Consider the following 17,559-nt stretch of genomic DNA (forward strand, 5'->3'; position numbering starts at 1 on the left):
CCAGGACTGTCCCTGGAAAATAGGGACACGGTTGGATCATGAACCTGGATTCAAATGCAACACTAAACCATAGTTTATCTCCTGGTAGCTCAGGAGCAAAGCAGCTGTGATCCGTCCGTCCCCCCCCCCCACCGGTGCACCAGTATGCTTGCTCCTGAATGGTAGGCCATAGTTTGGGCTCAACCAAGGCCTAACTCAGCTCTCACTTTCCATTCTGTTTGTTAGTAATCCTTAGCTATTGCCAGGCAAGAATCAGGAGAAGGGATGCTTTGGAAGTCAGAAAAAGGTGATGTGACTTCACAGATGATTCAGCCAATGTGTTTAAAATGTACCCATCCCCTGTTGAAGCTTGCCTGACATTACTGTCTAGTTTCCAAAGCTGGGATTCCCCTGGAGACTGATTGAGAACCACCGGTATGTTGTACAGTGGTACCTCAGGTTAAGTACTTAATTTGTTCCAGAGGTCCGTTCTTAACCTGAAACTGTTCTTAACCTGAAGCACCACTTTAGCTAATGGGGCCTCCTGCTGCCGCCGTGCCGCCGGAGCACGATTTCTGTTCTTATCCTGAAGCAAAGTTCTTAACCTGAAGCACTATTTCTGGGTTAGTGGAGTCTGTAACGTGAAGCGTATGTAACCCAAGGTACATTGGTACCTCGAGTTACAAATGCCTCAGGTTACAAACGCCTCAGGTTACAAACGCTTCAGGTTACAAACTCCGCTAACCTGGAAGAGTTACCTCGAGTTGAGAACTTTGCCCCAGGATGAGAACGGAAATTGTGTGCAGGTAGCGCAGCGGCAGCAAGAGGCCCCATTAGCGAAAGTCCGCTTCTAGTTAAGAACAGTTTCAGGTTAAGAACGGCGCTCCAGAATGAATTAAGTTTGTAACTAGAGGTACCACTGTATTTTGCAGGACTCAGTTATTGTCATGCAGTAAGACTGAATATCCGGCAGAATTTTCTGGTTGAATTCCACGAGGTCCTCATGCATTTGGGGGCTTCCAGCTGGTTAGAAGCCACTGTGCAAAGCCACATACCTGCGTGGCTCTAGACTAGCCTTTTCCAACCTGGTGCCCTCCAGATGTTTGGACGACAACTTCCGCCAGACCCAGCCAGCACAGATGGGAGTTGTAGTCCAAAACAGCTGGAAATCACCAGGTAGGCTGGTCTAGGATAGGGTTGCTGCTGAAAATCCAGACAGAGAAGTTGCTGAGCTTTTTTTGGCCAAAGTTGTTGAGGATATTTGAGCTATTTTAATGGAAAATTGGCAAAAACGACACTGCAGACATGGGTTGCCATACGTCCAGATTTTCCCAGACATTTGCTGATTTCCACCTGGTCACTGCTGCTAACTGCAGTATTCCGGATATGTCCACAAATTTCCGGACGTATGGCAACCATATAGAGCACAGGTGAGCTGGAAGCCTTTTGCTCAGATCTCAGTGCTGCCATGAAATCATTGAGTGTCTTAGGCAAGCTCACCTCTCTCTCTCTCTCTCTACCTTTGAGAGCCCAGATCTGTAAAATGGAGATAGTAACGCTGGACTCCACAGGAGGGTTGTAGTTAAGGCTACCAACAGGATGCATAAAGCTGAAGTCTTTTCAGCACACTGGGAAAAGCGCTGTACAAAGATGCTGTGTGTTGTGGTTATTTGTCAACACAATACCCTGCCTGTCCGTTCTCCACCAACCCACATAACTCACAAGCAGAGAGCAGTTGCGAACGAGCACCGTTGCGGCTACAAGCGACTCGAGCAAGTGAACCAGGTCACTTGCTGCAGAGGAAGTAAATAGAACAACACATTTGACTGCGACACAGGTACAGCGCTATTACATACAGTGCACGGATCCCAACCCATGTTCGGCTTCTGGAGCATAGGCAGCCACAAGACCAGAAGGCGGGAAAGGCATTAGCAAGAGGCAATTCCAAGTTGGGCAGAGAAGGTCGTGCAAGCTTCTTACATGTGCAGATTCCACATCGTTGATAGACACGGAATTAGGTAGTCATATAAACATGGTGACACGCATGCACATCTGGGGAAAGGAGCTTGAACCCAGGATTCTATAGTCCACGCATAGATGAGATCTAAGGATATGGAGCAGGGCCTTTTCAGCAGTGGCACCGTAAGTAGGGAACAGTCTCTCCATGAAGACCCACCGGGTGTCTTCTCTTCCTGCCAATGCTCTTTTTCTCTTACTTTTCCTGTAATGTTTGCCACCGTTACGTTGGGCAGCGATAACGATTCTGATGCTGTTGCTTCAGGTTCCGCTGAGTGCGACCTGTTAACACTGTACATCACTTGGGGTTGGGTAAAGGGAAGAAAGCAATTGGTATGCTCTATAAAGAAATGAAGTGAAGCCCATGGCCTCAACTCAAATGAGGATATGCGTTACACAGAGCCATAGCTACAGGAGGGCTAGCCAGGTTTTTTTGCCCAGGGTGAAGCCTCCAGAGGGGAACTTTTCAGGCTCTCAGTTTCTGTGTGCACGCAAATGTGTGGGTGCGCCAAACTGGGTCTTTGAAATAAAGCCTCGTTTCGCCCCTGGCTTGCACAGCTTTGTAGGCTAAATGCTTCCAGGTAGATAGAATCAGGAGAGCTTGAAAAAAGGGTTTTCTAGCAAAGACAGAAATACCAGAGACTCTAGATGTGGATTTGATGATCTATATTTTCTAAAAATATAGATCCTAACGCCGGTCCCCCCCCCCTTTTGAACATTCCCAGAAGATGAAGGTGGGATGGGGTGTGTGTGTGTGTGACTGATGGCTGAGTCATACCATAGCTGCCTTTCTTTAAAGAGGAAAGGTGGACAATCGGCCTCTAATGGGAGTGGGTTGTTTTTTATCTTTTTATGACTCTGAAGCTGCATCATCCCTCTATTAATCCAGGAGTTGGAGATGTGGATGAGAAGAGAAAGGAGAGAGAGAAAGAGGGGGGGGGGGGATATGCACTTAGGGAGGGCATCGGTTTAGTGTGGAGGTATCAAAGAGAGGGTTGTGGATCTCCATCTCTCCACTCTGCAGAAAGAGAAGAGGAGTTGTTGTTAATCAAAGCATTCTTGGAAAAGGAAAGAAACCAAATTCCCAGCGGCCAACCCACATGTGCAGCAGAATCATATCCCCTCTGACCTCCGTGCCTCTCCTGGTATAATTCCTGTGCAAGTACGTAATATGAAGTCTAGTCTGAGTTTACGGCATCGGTTTCAGTCGGTGCGGACATGGTCCGTTTGGCTGACAACGTGACCCTTCCTGACCCTTGCCCACCTTGGCTAATTGCAGCTAGCCAAAAGCGATTGGCTGAGTAGTTCCCGGAGATAAGAAATGCCACATCTCAAGAGGGTGAAGTCCTGGCCTACTTGAAAGAGGCAGCTGTGTGGCCACTTCTTAAGAAACCCACTCTGAATTCAGAATATTTTTGTTTTGTTTTGTTTTTTGCAGGTGAGGTGTTCAAGAAGATTGCGGGCGTCTGGCTCCAGGCACAATTGGAAGATAGATTATCTCTAGACATTTCAATTCAGGTTCAGGTCAAGGGGTGGCATCAGGACAGCTCTCACTGCCCCGTGCGTGACCTCTTGCACAAGAGAGATAGGCAGTGCAAGCATGATTGCTTTATCTTCAATCTCCTCTCAGAGGCTTTTGAAAGGCCCAACCATGACCAGGGGGCGCAGTGGTCCCACTCCCATCTACAGTAGTACCTCGGTTTACGAACTTAATCCGTTCCGGAAATCCGTTCTTATACCAAAACCGTTCTTAAACAGAGGCGCACTTTACCTAATGAGGCCTCCCGCCGCCGATGCCCTTCCACCGTTTGGATTCCGTTCTTAGACCAAGGTCAAATACTCAAACCAAGACACTATTTCCAGTTTTGCGGAGTTTGTATACCAAATCGTTCTTAAACCGGACTGTTCTTAAACCAAGGTACCACTGTACAGAATTGGTTTCAGAAAGTAACGTTGGGAGTTTGCTGCTCAACCTTATTTAGCCTATGGTAAAGGTAATGGGACCCCTGACTGTTAGGTCCAGTCGCGGACGACTCTGGGGTTGCGGTGCTCATCTCGCTTTACTGGCCGAGGGAGCTGGCGTACAGCTTCCGGGTCATGTGGCCAGCATGACTAGGCCGCTTCTGGCGAACCAGAGCAGCGCACGGAAACGCCGTTTACCTTCCCGCCGGAGCGGTACCTATTTATCTACTTGCACTTTGATGTGCTGTTGAACTGCTAGGTTGGCAGGAGCTGGGACCGAGCAACGGGAGCTCACCCCATCGCAGGGATTCGAACCGCTGACCTAGGCTTTGTGGTTTAACCCACAGCGCCACCCGCTTCTCAGCCTATGCTATAGAGCTCTGCAAAGTTTCATCCAGGGGTGGCGTCAGGGTTTCTGCCCCTGGCAGCAAAATTTCCTGGGTTGGCTCTTCACACACCACCCACAGAAGCATTCCAAATCACAATGAAGGTTGCTTATATGGAGACAGATAATCGGGTCGTCTAGGCCAGGACTGCCAACACTGGCCTTACCTGAAGATGCCAAGAAACTGAACCTGAGCCCTTGCCATACATACCGGCGCCAGTCCCGGACACTCGTACACGGTGTAATCTCCGTTCTCAGTCTCTGACTCCGTGGAGAGCTGCTCTACTGGTTTGGGGGCTTCTCTGCTGAAGGAAGGAGGCAACAGTGTGAGATGAGGGAGCTCAGGAAATGGAAACCCCTAGGTAGGCATGTCCAAAAATCAATTTCAGGGGCCTAATCCAGCCTGCCAGTCGGTTTAATCTGGCCCCTGTGGCAGTTTATTTTTTCCTGGGCTAAAATCCTAAAAAAAATACCTCAGCAACTTCAATCCTAAAAGAAGCTCAACAATTTCAACCCTAAAAAAGCTCAACCACTTCAATCCTGAAAAAAGGTCAACAACTTAGGTTGGCCCTTGCGGCCCTTCACTTCATCAAATCTGGCCCTCTTTGAAAAACGTTTGGACACCGACTATGCAGAACTAGATAAGATGACAGGAAGGATTCAAAACCTGCGGGACCAGAGATTCTCAGAAGACTGGAATAAATATGCGCACTATTTGAAAAGCAACTGTAATCAACAGATTACGCTTGTAGGGCTGCAAGAAGTTTTGTAAGGAGGAATATATGAAATATTGTAAGGCAGGCTATGATGAGAGAGTTAATAGATAATTAAAAGCAATAGTGAAATTAAGAAATGTAAATTAAGTGAAAAAAACTGGAGAATTTTCAGATGTGGTTGAAGTCCAAAAAATTGTATAAGATGTGACCTATGTTGAATGACTGTTGAAAATGATATATTAAAAATCTAACAAATATATATATAAAAAAAGAAGGAAAAAAGTTTGGATACCACTGCTAGAGGTTCCAGCCACTTTCCAAAAATATATCCTCCCCACCCCCGGTTCCTGGATTTACTCCTGCGGTGTGGCAGGAAAGGATGGGGTGGGAAGATTCAAGGACAATCAAAGAAACATTTAAACATTTTGGCATAGCATAGTCTAGTATAGGATCAGGATCAGAAAAAAGAAGGACTTCTTTGTGTTTTTTTTTTATTTTTTATTTTTTCTAATATTTTATTTAGGGTTTTCTTGTTTTACAGTGTGAGTGTAATGCCTCGTTGTTGTTTTTTTCTCCATTTAACATTTTTACAAATCCGTTTCATTTGTTGAGGCATTAGGGGGAGAAAAAAAAAGAAAAAAAAAGAAAGGGGGTGGAGGGAGGGGAGATGGATGGGGGTGGGGTTGGGTAGCGGTGTTTCTATTATGCTTAATGTATGTGGGGTTTGGTGTCAGCGTGCTTGTCGTTCACTTGTGTTCCTTTGGTGGTGAGAGAGGTTGGGGCTGGCCTAGGGTGTGATTGTTTGTTTGTGATTGGCTGTGGTGATCTTTGTTTTCGTGTGTGAGTGAGGTGGGTGGGTGTTTTGGATCAGGTTAGCCATATTGATTTGTAGGCGGTTGGTGGATTTTTGTCATTGTCCTGTTGGACTGTGTATGTGATAAAGGGGAGCCATACCGGGGTGAAGGTGTCTTCTTCTGTTTGTCCCTGTGTCAGTTTCAGTTTATTAGTTAATTTTTCTATTAGGGCTGTTTCCCATACTATTTGGTACCATTGGTCCATGCTTACTCCTGACAGGTCTCTCCAGTGTCTGGTTATGGTCTTTCTGGCTGCTGAAAGAAGGTGGGTTATGAGTTCTGGACTTCTTTGTGTTGATGAGCTCATAGAATGGTAGAGTTGGAAGGGACTGTAAGATCAACTGGTTCAACCCCCTGCAATGAGGAAAAATTTCACCTAACATGGGGCTCAAACCCACAACCTTGAGATTAAGAGTCTTGTGCTCTACTGACTGAGCTACCCCGCAGGCTACAAAGAAGTTCTCTGAGCAGCTTGCAACATAAAATATACAATATCCAGTGTTATAAAAAGGAAAAATGACATCAGTTAAGCCTGGGAACAAATTAGGTAAAATTTGTAACTTATTTTAAAGACCATTGTAAACAGTTAAAATCATTAGCAGGATTGGAATATCGCTTGTAGTTTAAGGGTGAATTCCAGATCCAATGGAGAAGTAAAAGATTTGGACTATCATAAAAGATGCAGAAGGAAATGATAAATAACAGGACCCACGGAGAGGAGGATGGGAGATTCCTTGGAATCTTGTTTTTATGATTTATGTTTGATATATTTCCGTAAAATTATAATTTGAATAACCAAATGAATAAATTAAATAATAATAATAATAATAATAATAATAATAAAAGATTGGGAACAAATCGAAGGAAACAGAGATTAAAGTGGGGGAAACCCAACAAAGTTAACACAGTTAAATCACTTTAAAAAGTGATTAAAAAGACGGGGGAGAATAATCAGGACCATGCCTGGACACTGAAAAGACATTCAGTGTGAAATTTATCCAACCAGATGTTTCGAATGGCAACTTTCACCCACCCCACCCATCAAAACATCTACAGTGGCCCCAGGCCGGGGGGCGGGGGGGCTCTTCCAGCTGCTTTCAAGGGACTGAAAGTTTCACCAGAGAGCCTTTAAGCAGCCCCTTTCTGCTCTTAGTGATTGCTTGGCCCCCACCTTCCCATTCCCATGGAGAGATGTGGAAAAGCGCACACTTACTCCTCACTGGTTGTGGTAAGAAGCTTCTTCTGATGTTGATAGTGATGAACTTGGCACGACTGAGCTAGTCGGGAGTCCATGTACTAGAGGGGATCAGAGAGAATGTAAGAATAGCCCGGCCTGGACCAAAACAAAGGCTTATTTAGCACAGCTTCCCATTTCCGAGCACAATTCAAAGTGTTGGTGCTGACCTTTAAAGCCCTAAACAGCCTCGGTCTTGTATACCTGAAGGAGCGTCTCCACCCCCATCATCCAGCCCGGACATTGAGGTCCAGCGCTGAGGGCCTTCTGGTGGTTCCCTCCCTGCGAGAAGCAAAGTTACAGGGAACCAGGCAGAGGGCCTTCTCGGTAGTGGTGCCTGCCCTGTGGAACGCCCTCCCACCAGATGTCAAGGCAATAAACAACTATTTTACTTTTAAAAGACAACAGAAGGCGACCCTGTTTAGGGAAGTTTTTAATGTCTGATGCTGTATTGTTTTTAATATTCAGTTGGAAGCTGCCCAGAGTGCCTGAGGAAACCCAGCCAGATGAGTGGGATATAAATAAATAAATTATTATTATTATTATTATTATTATTATTATTATTATTTCCCACAGTAGCTGAACTGATGCTGGGAAGCTCACCGGCATATAATGCTCCAGATACGAGAGGTAATATATAGCTCTCAGGGTGGTGAGTTAGTTGGTGGCCGCTGCATCTTGTGGCAGAGAGTTCCAAAGTTTAACTGGGTTTAAAGAATTGCAGACTTTCACCTGCCCCTGATTCTCGCCACTGGATGTCCCCCTTGGGTTCTAAAGTGATGATCTGAGGGCTGTCAGGGGGGCAGGGACTCCCAGCACCTCCCGCCCCAAGTGAGCATTCAACCAATGGCAAAGTCACATACTGCGCTGGGCTGATGATATCGGTATTGGTTCCCCCGGCTGCCTGCGTATGCCATCTTCTGAGTCAAGTGTACTTCCTTCTGTAGCCTGGAAATGAATCGTATGATGATTTCTTTTAAGCATGGCAAGCAAACAACCCCACAGTCCACAATTTGAGTTTTGGCGCATGTTTACAGCATCACCACAAAAGCTCTCGTGAGAACAGCCTCCCTGCGTCGTTTTCATATTCCTGCTTTTTAAACCTGGGCAGGCCCCATTTCCTTCTGTGTGGAGCAGGGTGGGAGGGAGATATTTTGCTTGCAGTATATGGGCCTTTTGCGATCAAGAGTACGATTTTAAGAAAGAGTGCCCTGGAGCATGTGCAGAGTGAAAGAAATGGCCAATATCTTTTGCAAAAAAGAAAAAAGACTTCTAGATATCGTGTGTGACCCCCCTCCCCCAAGGTGGAGTGATGGCTAGATCACTGCTCTTTGGCTAGGTAAAGGTAAAGGGACCCCTGACCATTAGGTCCAGTCGTGGCCGACTCTGGGGTTGCGGCGCTCATCTCGCTTTATTGGCCGAGGGAGCCAGTGTACAGCTTCCGGGTCATGGGGCCAGCATGACTAAGCCGCTTCTGGCCAACCAGAGCAGCGCATGGAAACGCCGTTTACCTTCCTGCCAGAGCGGTACCTATTTATCTACTTGCACTTTGACGTGCTTTTGAACTGCTAGGTTGGCAGGAGCTGGGACCGAGCAACAGGAGCTCACCCCGTCGCGGGGATTTGAACCGCCGACCTTCTGATCGGCAAGTCCTAGGCTCTGTGGTTTAACCCACAGTGCCACCTCGCTCTTTGGCTAGAAAGACATAAATTCAAAACCCCACTCAGTCGTAGAATCATAGAATTGTAGCGTTGGAAGAAACCCCAGAGGTCCTCTAGCTGAACCCCCTGCAATGGCCAACCACATGAAGGCTCTAATCTACCTCAAAAGGTCCTTACTAGGATAATCTGGGGGTAGGGTGGGGGAGACAATGTATGCAACCCTGACAGGTAGGACAGTTAAAAATATAATAAATAAAAACATTTGAAGAAGCAATCTCTGGGGATGTTGCATCAGAAGGTAAGGCTACCTTCCTTCCTCTCTCTTCTGGCCTTTTGTTGCTGCACGCATTTTCTCTGTTGCTTCATCTCTTTCACAAAACCTTTTGTCTCAGAACTGTTTCATCATCGCTTATAGAAGCCAACCCTACGTAACTGTGTTTTCACCTATCTAATCTCATTCCCTTTATTTCAAACGCTCAGTGTTGTGAGTGCCGATGGCTATCTAGCAAAAAATCAACCCCAAAGCAACTGTATCTCAATATGGTGCAAAAAAAAAAAAAAAAACTGGAGAATTTGGTTTTCAAAACAGTCTAGCTTGTTTGGGTCAATTATTATTCAAGGCATAGCTGTCAGCGTTTCCCATTTTTTAAGGGAAATTCTCTTATTCCGAATAGGATTCCTCACAAGAAAAGGGAAAAGTTGACAACTATGTTCAAAGGAGCTATAAAAAACAAAGGCAATCCCTCACATGAATGCTCAACATTTAAAAGCAAATGCAATTAATTACGTACAAACTGCATATAAAGTTGTGTATACTAACTCAAATTGAAAAAAACACACACAGCCTGCAGAGATCTCAGTTAGACATTATCTCCCATTCACATTAATAGGCAAATGGAATTATGGTCTGAAGGCAAAAAATTATAGATTTTCTACAGAATCATACTTGGGCGTTCTTGATACGTGATAAGAAATCAAGGACTTGCATTATGTCCCCGCAAAAAATTGCACCACTCATGCACAATAGCAATGTATCAGCAAAGTTGGGGGAGTCCCAAGATTTGGAAGAGTTCAAAGTACATTTGAAGAGGGGCGGGGGGATGTAATTGTGATGATGGGAACCTGACAACTCCAATGTATACTGAACATGTTCCGTATTCACAGAATACTGGATGTTGAGCTGCATGCAAACTACACATTTAAAGTGCATTGCTTCTCCCCAGAGAGAATCCTGGGAATTTCAGTTCACCTCTGGCAGGGCTAAAAATTCCCCGCGCCGTTGACAAACTGTGGTTCCCAAAATTCTTTGGGGGGGAAACCACGTGCTTCAAATGTGTGGGGCAGGATTCTATTAAGTTGCTGTGAGCGTGGAACCAGTTTGGCTTGTGTAACAGGACTCCCCCACCTACCGCGCCCCCCAGTTTTGCTCTGGAGGGCTGGAGGAGATCCCAGAACAGGTTTAGGAGGTATGGGGCGGGGGGGGGGGGTAGAGGAGGGAACGTCCCATTGTGCAAGCCAACCTCATTCCTTGCACTATGTTGAATTCCACCTGCAGTGTGTACACAGACTGGCTGCTGGGGGAAAGAATGTGAAACCAGGGGCGAGGGAGCAGCTGGCATCCTGAACAAAAGGCTCTCTGTGCTGCAACATTTTGTTGCAGGCCTCACTCCTTTCTCTTGTTTTTGCTTCTCTCTTTCGCATGCTGACTTTGTCCCTGAATGAATTTAGATTTTAATCTCATTGGGAGCAACGACTGGTCTTTTGGCTTGCGGAACTTGGTAAAGTACCAATGACATCATTGTGCTAACATCATTATCATCATCATCATCATCATCATAGCAAATATGGGGGAAGGACATTTCCTACCTGTACCAGCACATAGCAGCAACTACCAGTCCGGAAACCCCTGTCACTGTGCACATCACCACGAGAGCTGTAAGGACCACAGTTAACCCTTTGAGTGTCAGATATAAAGGAACACCTCTAGAAACAAACACATAAGGACAGAAGAGGAGCCTGCAGGATCAGACCAGTGATATGATCCAGAGCCTTGTTCTCCCAGTGGCCAGCAGCAAACAGGAGACCTAAGCACAACAGAACTCTCCATTCCTGTGATTTCCAGCTACAGCGGTACCTTGGTTCTCAAACGGCTTAGTTGTTGAGCAAATCGGCCCCCGAACGCCACAAACCCGGCAGTAAGTGTTCCGGTTTGCAGACGTTTTTCGGAAGCCGAACGTCCAACGCAGCTTCCGCTTGAGTGCAGGAAGCTCTTGCAGCCAATCGGACGCTGCGCCTTGGTTTTCGAACGGTTTCGGGAGTCGAATGGACTCCTGGAATGGATTAAGTTTGAGAACCAAGGGACCACTGTACTAGTATTCAGAAGCATCCAACCTCCCAAAAGTGGAGGTGGACTATAATGGACGTAGCCAGGATTTTTGTTGGGGGTGGGGCAGAAATGACATGATTGGTAAGTTAGTTAAGTATTTCTATTGCTTTGGTTGATCTAGGGGGGCAGCTGCTATGCCCATGCTCTTTTCCCAGGTGGACGAGCCCCCTCTGCCCCCCTAGTGTGGTGTAGTGGTTAAGAGAGGTGGACTCGTAATCTGGTGAATCGGGCTCACTTCTCCGCTCCTCCACATGCAGCTGCTGGGTGACCTTGGGCTAGTCACACTTCTCTGAAGTCTCTCAGCCCCACTCACCTCACAGAGTGTTTGTTGTAGAGGAGGAAGGGAAAGGAGAATGTTAGCTGCTTTGAGACTCCTTCAGGTAGTGATAAAGCGGGATATCAAATCCAAACGGTCTGGGTCCTGTATACCAGAAGGAGCATCTCCACCCCCATCGTTCAGCCCGGACACTGAGGTCCAGCGCTGAGGGCCTTCTGGCGGTTCCCTCATTGTGAGAAGTGAGGTTACAGGGAACCAGACAGAGGGACTTCTCGGTAGTGTCGCCTGCCCTGTGGAACGCCCTCCCTTCAGATGTGAAGGAAATAAGCATCTATCTTCTCTTTAAAAGACATCTGAAGGCAGCCCTGTTTAGGGAAGTTTTTAATACTTGATGCTGTATTGTTTTTAACACTTGATTGGATGCCACCCAGAGTGGCTGGGGAAACTCAGCCAGTTGGGCGGGGTATAAATAATAAATTATCATTATTATTATTATTAAACTCCTCTTCTTCTTCTTCTCTATAGCATGTGCAGAAACCGCCTTCTTGACTGGTTGACCCACAATTGGTCTCATCTGCTCAGTTCACTGAAGCCAGTCTTGGCATGCAGGGGAGGACCCTAACTCACTGAGGGTTTGAGACCCATTAGCTCCCCTCACCTGGTTAGGCAGATTCAGGTAGGTAGCCATGTCGGTCTGATGCAGTCGAAATAAATAAAAAAAATGTCCAGTAGCACCTTAGAAACCAACTAAGTATGTTCTGGGTATACGCTTTTGTGTGCATGCACACTTCTTCAGATACAGTGGTACCTCGGGTTACAGACACTTCAGGTTACAGACTCTGCTAACCCAGAAATAGTACCTCGGGTTAAGAACTTTACCTCAGAATGAGAACAGAAATTGTGCGGCGGCAGCGGGAGGCCCCATTAGCTAAAGTGGTACCTCAGGTTAAGTTTCAGGTTAAGAATGGACCTCCAGAACAAATTAAGTTCTTAACCCGAGGTACCACTGTACTGGTTTAGCCAGCCACTCAAAGCCGTTCCCAGGTGTGGCTGCTGTCGCGTGCTGGCAGCTTCTAGGAGCTGCAGGTGAGAGCTGAGTGCAGGGTGGGGACCAAAGGTGGACAAACCACCCTAGAAGAAGCATGATGTACCCTCCCCAACAGAAGTACAACCCCTCCTCTAACACCCCATGCACCCCAATGATATTGTCTAACCCTCTATTAAAGCCATCCATTCGCCACACCCCAAATTCCCCTCTTCAAGCAGCCCGGTCCCTGTGTCTCCCTTGCCCCCCCCCCCAATCTGGGCAGAATCGCTCCTACTCACTAAGCGACACCGCTTTGTTCAGACTTGTAGCCGGAGGTCGGGACCTTTGCTTGAAATCCACTTTCACTCTTGTGGGGGGCGTGGTGGCTGAGACTGGGGTGTCTTCATACGACTCGGAAGAAGCTGGGCTGCCGCTCACGGAGTAGGAGGCGTTTGGGGGGAAAGAGGTGGGGAAGGAAGTGGGGGAGCTGGGTGGTTCAAACCCCTCCATGCTGCCTGAAAAGCAAGGTGTCAATATAAATAAAGTCTTCTTATTTATGGAGCTCTCGTCCTGATTTGCTTGCACAAAGCTTATGCAGAGGTTAGGCAATGAGTTGCATTCATAGAATCCTAAAGCTGGAAGGGACCACAAGGTTCATTCTAGTCCAAACCCCTGCAATGCAGGAATCTTTTGCCCAATGCGGGACTCGAACCCACAACCTTGAGATTAAGAGTCTCATGCTGTACCGACTGAGCTAGGAGAGTTTGTTTGCATCAGATTGGACCTAACAGGGGAGTTGAGCCTATGGGTTGCATTCAACCTGGTGCTCATTAGATTGTGCCAAGCATTTCTGCTCATCAACAGAACAATCTCTCCTCTCCTCCACCCATATTCTGTTCTGGGGGTTCTCCTGACCTCCCCTCCAGGAGCAGATTTGAGGAGGGTGTGGTGATGCACAAATGAGGACAGGAGGAAGTTCCTGCGCACTATGTCTGGTCTTTATCAAGTATTCATTCTGATTATTTCATGCGGCTCAATGTGGTGCGATCCATAGTTCCAGTTACAGATAGGTAGCCGTGTTGGTCTGCCATAGTCAAAACAAAATAAAAAAATTCCTTCCAGTAGCACCTTAAAGACCAACTAAGTTAGTTCTTGGTATGAGCTTTCGTATCTGAAGAAGTGTGCATGCACACGAAAGCTCATACCAAGAACTAACTTAGTTGGTCTTTAAGGTGCTACTGGAAGGAATTTTTTTAATTTGTTTCATTCTGATTAGTTTGCAAGAGAGGTTATACAATATTGTGAGCAGTCATCCAGAATTCCTGTTTATTTACCTGCACCTTCCCGTTAATTATTTGCTCATCCCAGATTTTTCAGTGCGCTGTCCCTTTCCAAACCACTCAAAGTCTGATGTTGCTGTTTTAAGGGGCTACCTTTGAAGGTGACCCGGAAACTGCAATTAATCCAGAATGCGGCAGCTAGACTGGTGACAGGGAGTGGCTGCTGAGACCACATAATACCAGTCCTGAGAGATCTGCATTGGCTCCCAGTACGTTTCCGAGCACAATTCAAAGTGCTAGTGCTGACCTTTAAATCCCTAAACGGCATTGGTCCAGTATACCTGAAGGAGCATCTCCACCCCCATCGTTCAGCCCGGACACTGAGATCCAGCTCCGAGGGCCTTCTGGTGGTTCCCTCATTGTGAGAAGTGAGGTTACAGTGAACCAGACACAGGGCCTTCTCGGTAGTGGCGCCCGCCCTGTGGAACGCCCTCCCAACAGATGTGAAGGAAATAAGCAGCTATCCTATCTTCAAAAGACATCTGAAGGGAAGTTTTTAATATTTAATGCTGTATTGTTTTTAACACTTGATTGGGAGCCGCTCAAAGTGGCTGGGGAAACTCAGCCAGTTGGGCAGGGTATAAATAATAAATTATTATTATTATTATTATTATTATTATTATTATTATTATTATGTGGATAGGTTACAGTAGGACGACAGAAGCTCTTCAGCTGCAAAAACCTAGACTTCTACTACGTACTTGCAACGGGCAAATAGTGAGGCACCTTAAATTAGTTGGAAAATCTTTTCCCTTACTCCCTGCATTATATCACCCCCTAGTGGAACAGCTGAAAAGGCTCCCTGAGACACTTATGCTGAAGAGCATGGTCAACATGCTTTGAATAAATCAGCAAGAAACCAGTTACTAGGCCCAGTATGTTTCGAATGAGGCTGTTCTTCAGGGAAACCCTTCAGAACAACCAATCTGAATCTTCAGGAGAACCCATTCATCAAAGGTAAGAAGATGTGGTCCAGGGAGCTATCAAAAAGGGAATGATGGGAAAACACGTAGTACTTAACAGTGGGATGACCACCTGGGCTGTTTTTGTGTTGTATTCTCCCCAGTCCCTTAAGTTTAAATAGCTCATAGGACAGTCATAGTTTCTAGCCCTCAGGACAACACTAGCTAAACAGTGGCCTTCCCAGATGTTCATGGACTCCAACTCCCATCAGCACAGCCAATGGGTCTGGAATGCTGGGAGTGAGCTTGATGGACCAATCATCTAACTTGGTATAAGGCAGCTCCCTATGTATGCTGGGAAAAGAGGTGCGTCTGTTGGCTTCGCCTACCAGGCCAAGTGGTCTCCATGTCTGATGGCTTCAGCCCTTTCTCATGCTTGGCCAGAAGGGAAAGGATGAGAGCGAGCAGGTCTTTGGGCTTCTTCTGGCCTTTTGTTTTGCTTTCTGAAAAAAGAGAGAAGGTGTTAAGAGAGAAAATCAGGTCACAATCTGCATGACGGGGTGAGCTCCCGTTGCTCCGTCCCAGCTCCTGACAACCTAGCAGTTCGAAAGCACACCAGTGCAAGTAGATAAATAGGTACCGCTGTGGCGGGAAGGTAAATGGCATTTCTGTGTGCTCTGGTTTGTGTCACGGTGTTGCACCAGAAGTGGTTTAGTCATGGTGGCCACATGACCCGGAAAAGCTGCCTGTGGACAAACGCCGGCTCCCTCAGCCTGAAAGCAAGATGAGCGCCACACCCCATAGTCCCCTTTGACTGGATTTAACCATCCAGGGGTCCTTTACCTTTACCTTTTTTACAGATCCCCTCTCTGCTCCCAGTCTCCTCAGCCATTCAGCTGTCCCTCTAAAGCCCTTGGGCTCTTCCCCAGGCCCCTCCCCCCTCCCCACCGACCTCACCCTGCTTAGGGACCTTCTTCTGCACACAGTTTCCGCTAGAGTCCTCCTCATAATTGGGGAAGCAAGGGCCACAGGTAGGTGCTCCTTCCGGCCCGCAGCCCAGACGTTGACGGAGCAGACAGTTGACTTTGTACTTGGCTGGGCAGAGGGGGTCTGGAAAATAAATAAATGTTATGGCTTTCTGAAAAAAGTTGCAACAGGGGCACCCAGATGCACCAGCCAGCATTGTTCTTGTGTAGAAGTTTTATCACATCCCTGTCTTCAGCATTTCATATTGAACAAAGATCCTCTGTTGTTATTTTTTCATTTCAATGTGCAAAAGTGTAAGCATAGAAAACAGGACTGCCACCTTCTTTTCCTTCACCCAGGGCTCCTGCGGGCCTCACAAAAGCAGGGATCAAACAGGTAGAGAGCATTTACCATCTCAGTATCTCTATATGGGGAGGCACTGCACCTGTTGAATGGTTACCTGTCACAGAGCTGTTAATCTCTGAAGGAAACAAAGCAAGGGAAGAATCAACTTTTTTTTTCTCCAAAGGGGTGGGTAAACGAAGCAGGGAGGGCTAGCAGTTTGGGGAAATTGGGCAACCAGGACGTCTTTGTCCTTTAACAACATTTCAGTCTCCAGGGTCGTGAAGGTGAAAAGCAAGATGTCCAAAGTTATGCAAAAAGGGGTCTAGGGCTTTAGACCAGAGAACAGAATTCTGGGTGAAAAGTAGTCAGGAATTAATCTGAGCCTGGGCTTTGATGCCAGGATTCATTTTTGGAACGCGTATATAACAATCAGGGCAAGAGCATGTACAGAGTGCTGCCACGCTCACCTCACCCAGCATTTAGCTGAAAGGGGCTTCAGGTCCAATGGGATGGATGATAAACAGGCAGCACTAATAAGTTCGTAGAGCAAAGTGTACAGAAAAGGCTGGTGCCGAGACTCCCGGGTTCCCTAGCACCAGAGCCGGGTCTGCGCTCTAGGGGACCTCGCGTATTATGCTTGCCCATTCAACCTCCGGTCCCCTTTATCTCCTTTATTGTTCTCCTGCTCCCCCCCCGCCCCATCTTTTCCTCCGCTCTAATGGGCTGGATATTTATCCCCCCTTTTTTGTTCCCCTCCTCCTTTCCCTCATCTGCCCCTTTCTTCTCCTGTTTTCACCTGTCACTCACATCCATTTCTGCTCCCATTCCCCCCCGGCCCCCCCGCTACCCCCACCATTCTGCATCCTTTCCCCCCCCCCAAACCCCCCAGCCAGGTGCCCCCCTCACCTGCTTCCCAGTTGGTCCCCGTAGCTATCAGGGCGGCGAAGAACCCCAGCCATCGTATCGCTTTGCCCTGCATCTCCTTTCAAGATGAATCAGGGTGGGTGGGGTGAGCTAAGCTATCCCCCCACCCCCAAACCAGTAATCGCAGGGGGCTGTCCCCCCTTTGCAGCTGCTGGCATATAGTCGGATCCGTGAGAAGACCTGGCGCTGGCCGGGAGAGGGACTGCGGATCTTTATGAATGAACTAAGGATGGGAGGGTGTAAGGAGTGGGGGGCGGGGGGCGGGGGGGGGAGAGAGTGAAAGGCAGGAATGGAGAATTAGATAGGTGGAAGGAAAATGCTGAGAGCTTGTCAAGGTGGGGGGCAGACTTATTGACGAATAGCTGGATGGATTGACAGGTTGATTGGAGACAGAGATGGAGCCTTGCATAGCAGATATAATGGATATGAGTCAATGAAAGTACAGGTGGGGGTTTAGAGATTAGGGGAGTCGCAGGCCCACAGCTGGGAGACGGAGGTGGTGTTTTGCTCCCCTTGTACATTTTGGCGCATATACCAAGAAAAATATATATGTATAATTGCTTTCAAGAATCCCAAGGCTGCTCT

General features: G+C 47.2%; 1 protein-coding gene across 3 annotated transcripts; it reads right to left on the minus strand.

Moving 5' to 3' along the window:
* Positions 1–769: 769 nt before the first annotated feature.
* On the minus strand, positions 770–17,217 carry LOC307208923 (neural proliferation differentiation and control protein 1-like). Of its 3 annotated transcripts, none has more exons than XM_079963965.1 (9): positions 16,957–17,214; positions 15,697–15,849; positions 15,129–15,242; positions 12,797–13,012; positions 10,674–10,740; positions 8,010–8,094; positions 7,126–7,208; positions 4,554–4,644; positions 774–3,013 (listed from the first exon to the last, which is right to left on the minus strand). In XM_079963965.1, the coding sequence occupies exons 1-9, from the start codon at positions 17,027–17,029 to the stop codon at positions 2,948–2,950; spliced, it is 948 nt and encodes a 315-aa protein (XP_079820091.1). In that variant the 5' UTR covers positions 17,030–17,214; the 3' UTR covers positions 774–2,947. The 3 variants fall into 3 exon arrangements, with proteins under 3 accessions (XP_079820092.1, XP_079820091.1, XP_079820090.1); XM_079963964.1 differs by having other exon boundaries at positions 776–3,013; positions 4,554–4,647; positions 16,957–17,213; XM_079963966.1 differs by lacking the exon at positions 4,554–4,644 and having other exon boundaries at positions 770–3,013; positions 16,957–17,217.
* Positions 17,218–17,559: the final 342 nt, after the last annotated feature.

The sequence above is a fragment of the Podarcis cretensis genome, assembly GCF_951804945.1.
Source record: "Podarcis cretensis genome assembly, chromosome: 2".
NCBI classification, from domain to species: Eukaryota; Metazoa; Chordata; class Lepidosauria; order Squamata; family Lacertidae; genus Podarcis; species Podarcis cretensis.

Bases quoted from the DNA above. Each gene is read 5' to 3' on its own strand.
- LOC307208923 (XM_079963964.1), bottom strand. From the start codon at position 17,029: ATGCAGGGCAAAGCGATACGATGGCTGGGGTTCTTCGCCGCCCTGATA. The intron at 15,850-16,956 runs GTGAGGGGGGCA...TTTATTTTCCAG, and splicing joins GGGGACCAACTGGGAAGCAG to ACCCCCTCTGCCCAGCCAAG. The intron at 4,648-7,125 runs GTAAGTGTGCGC...TCCTTCCTTCAG, and splicing joins CTTACCACAACCAGTGAGGA to CAGAGAAGCCCCCAAACCAG.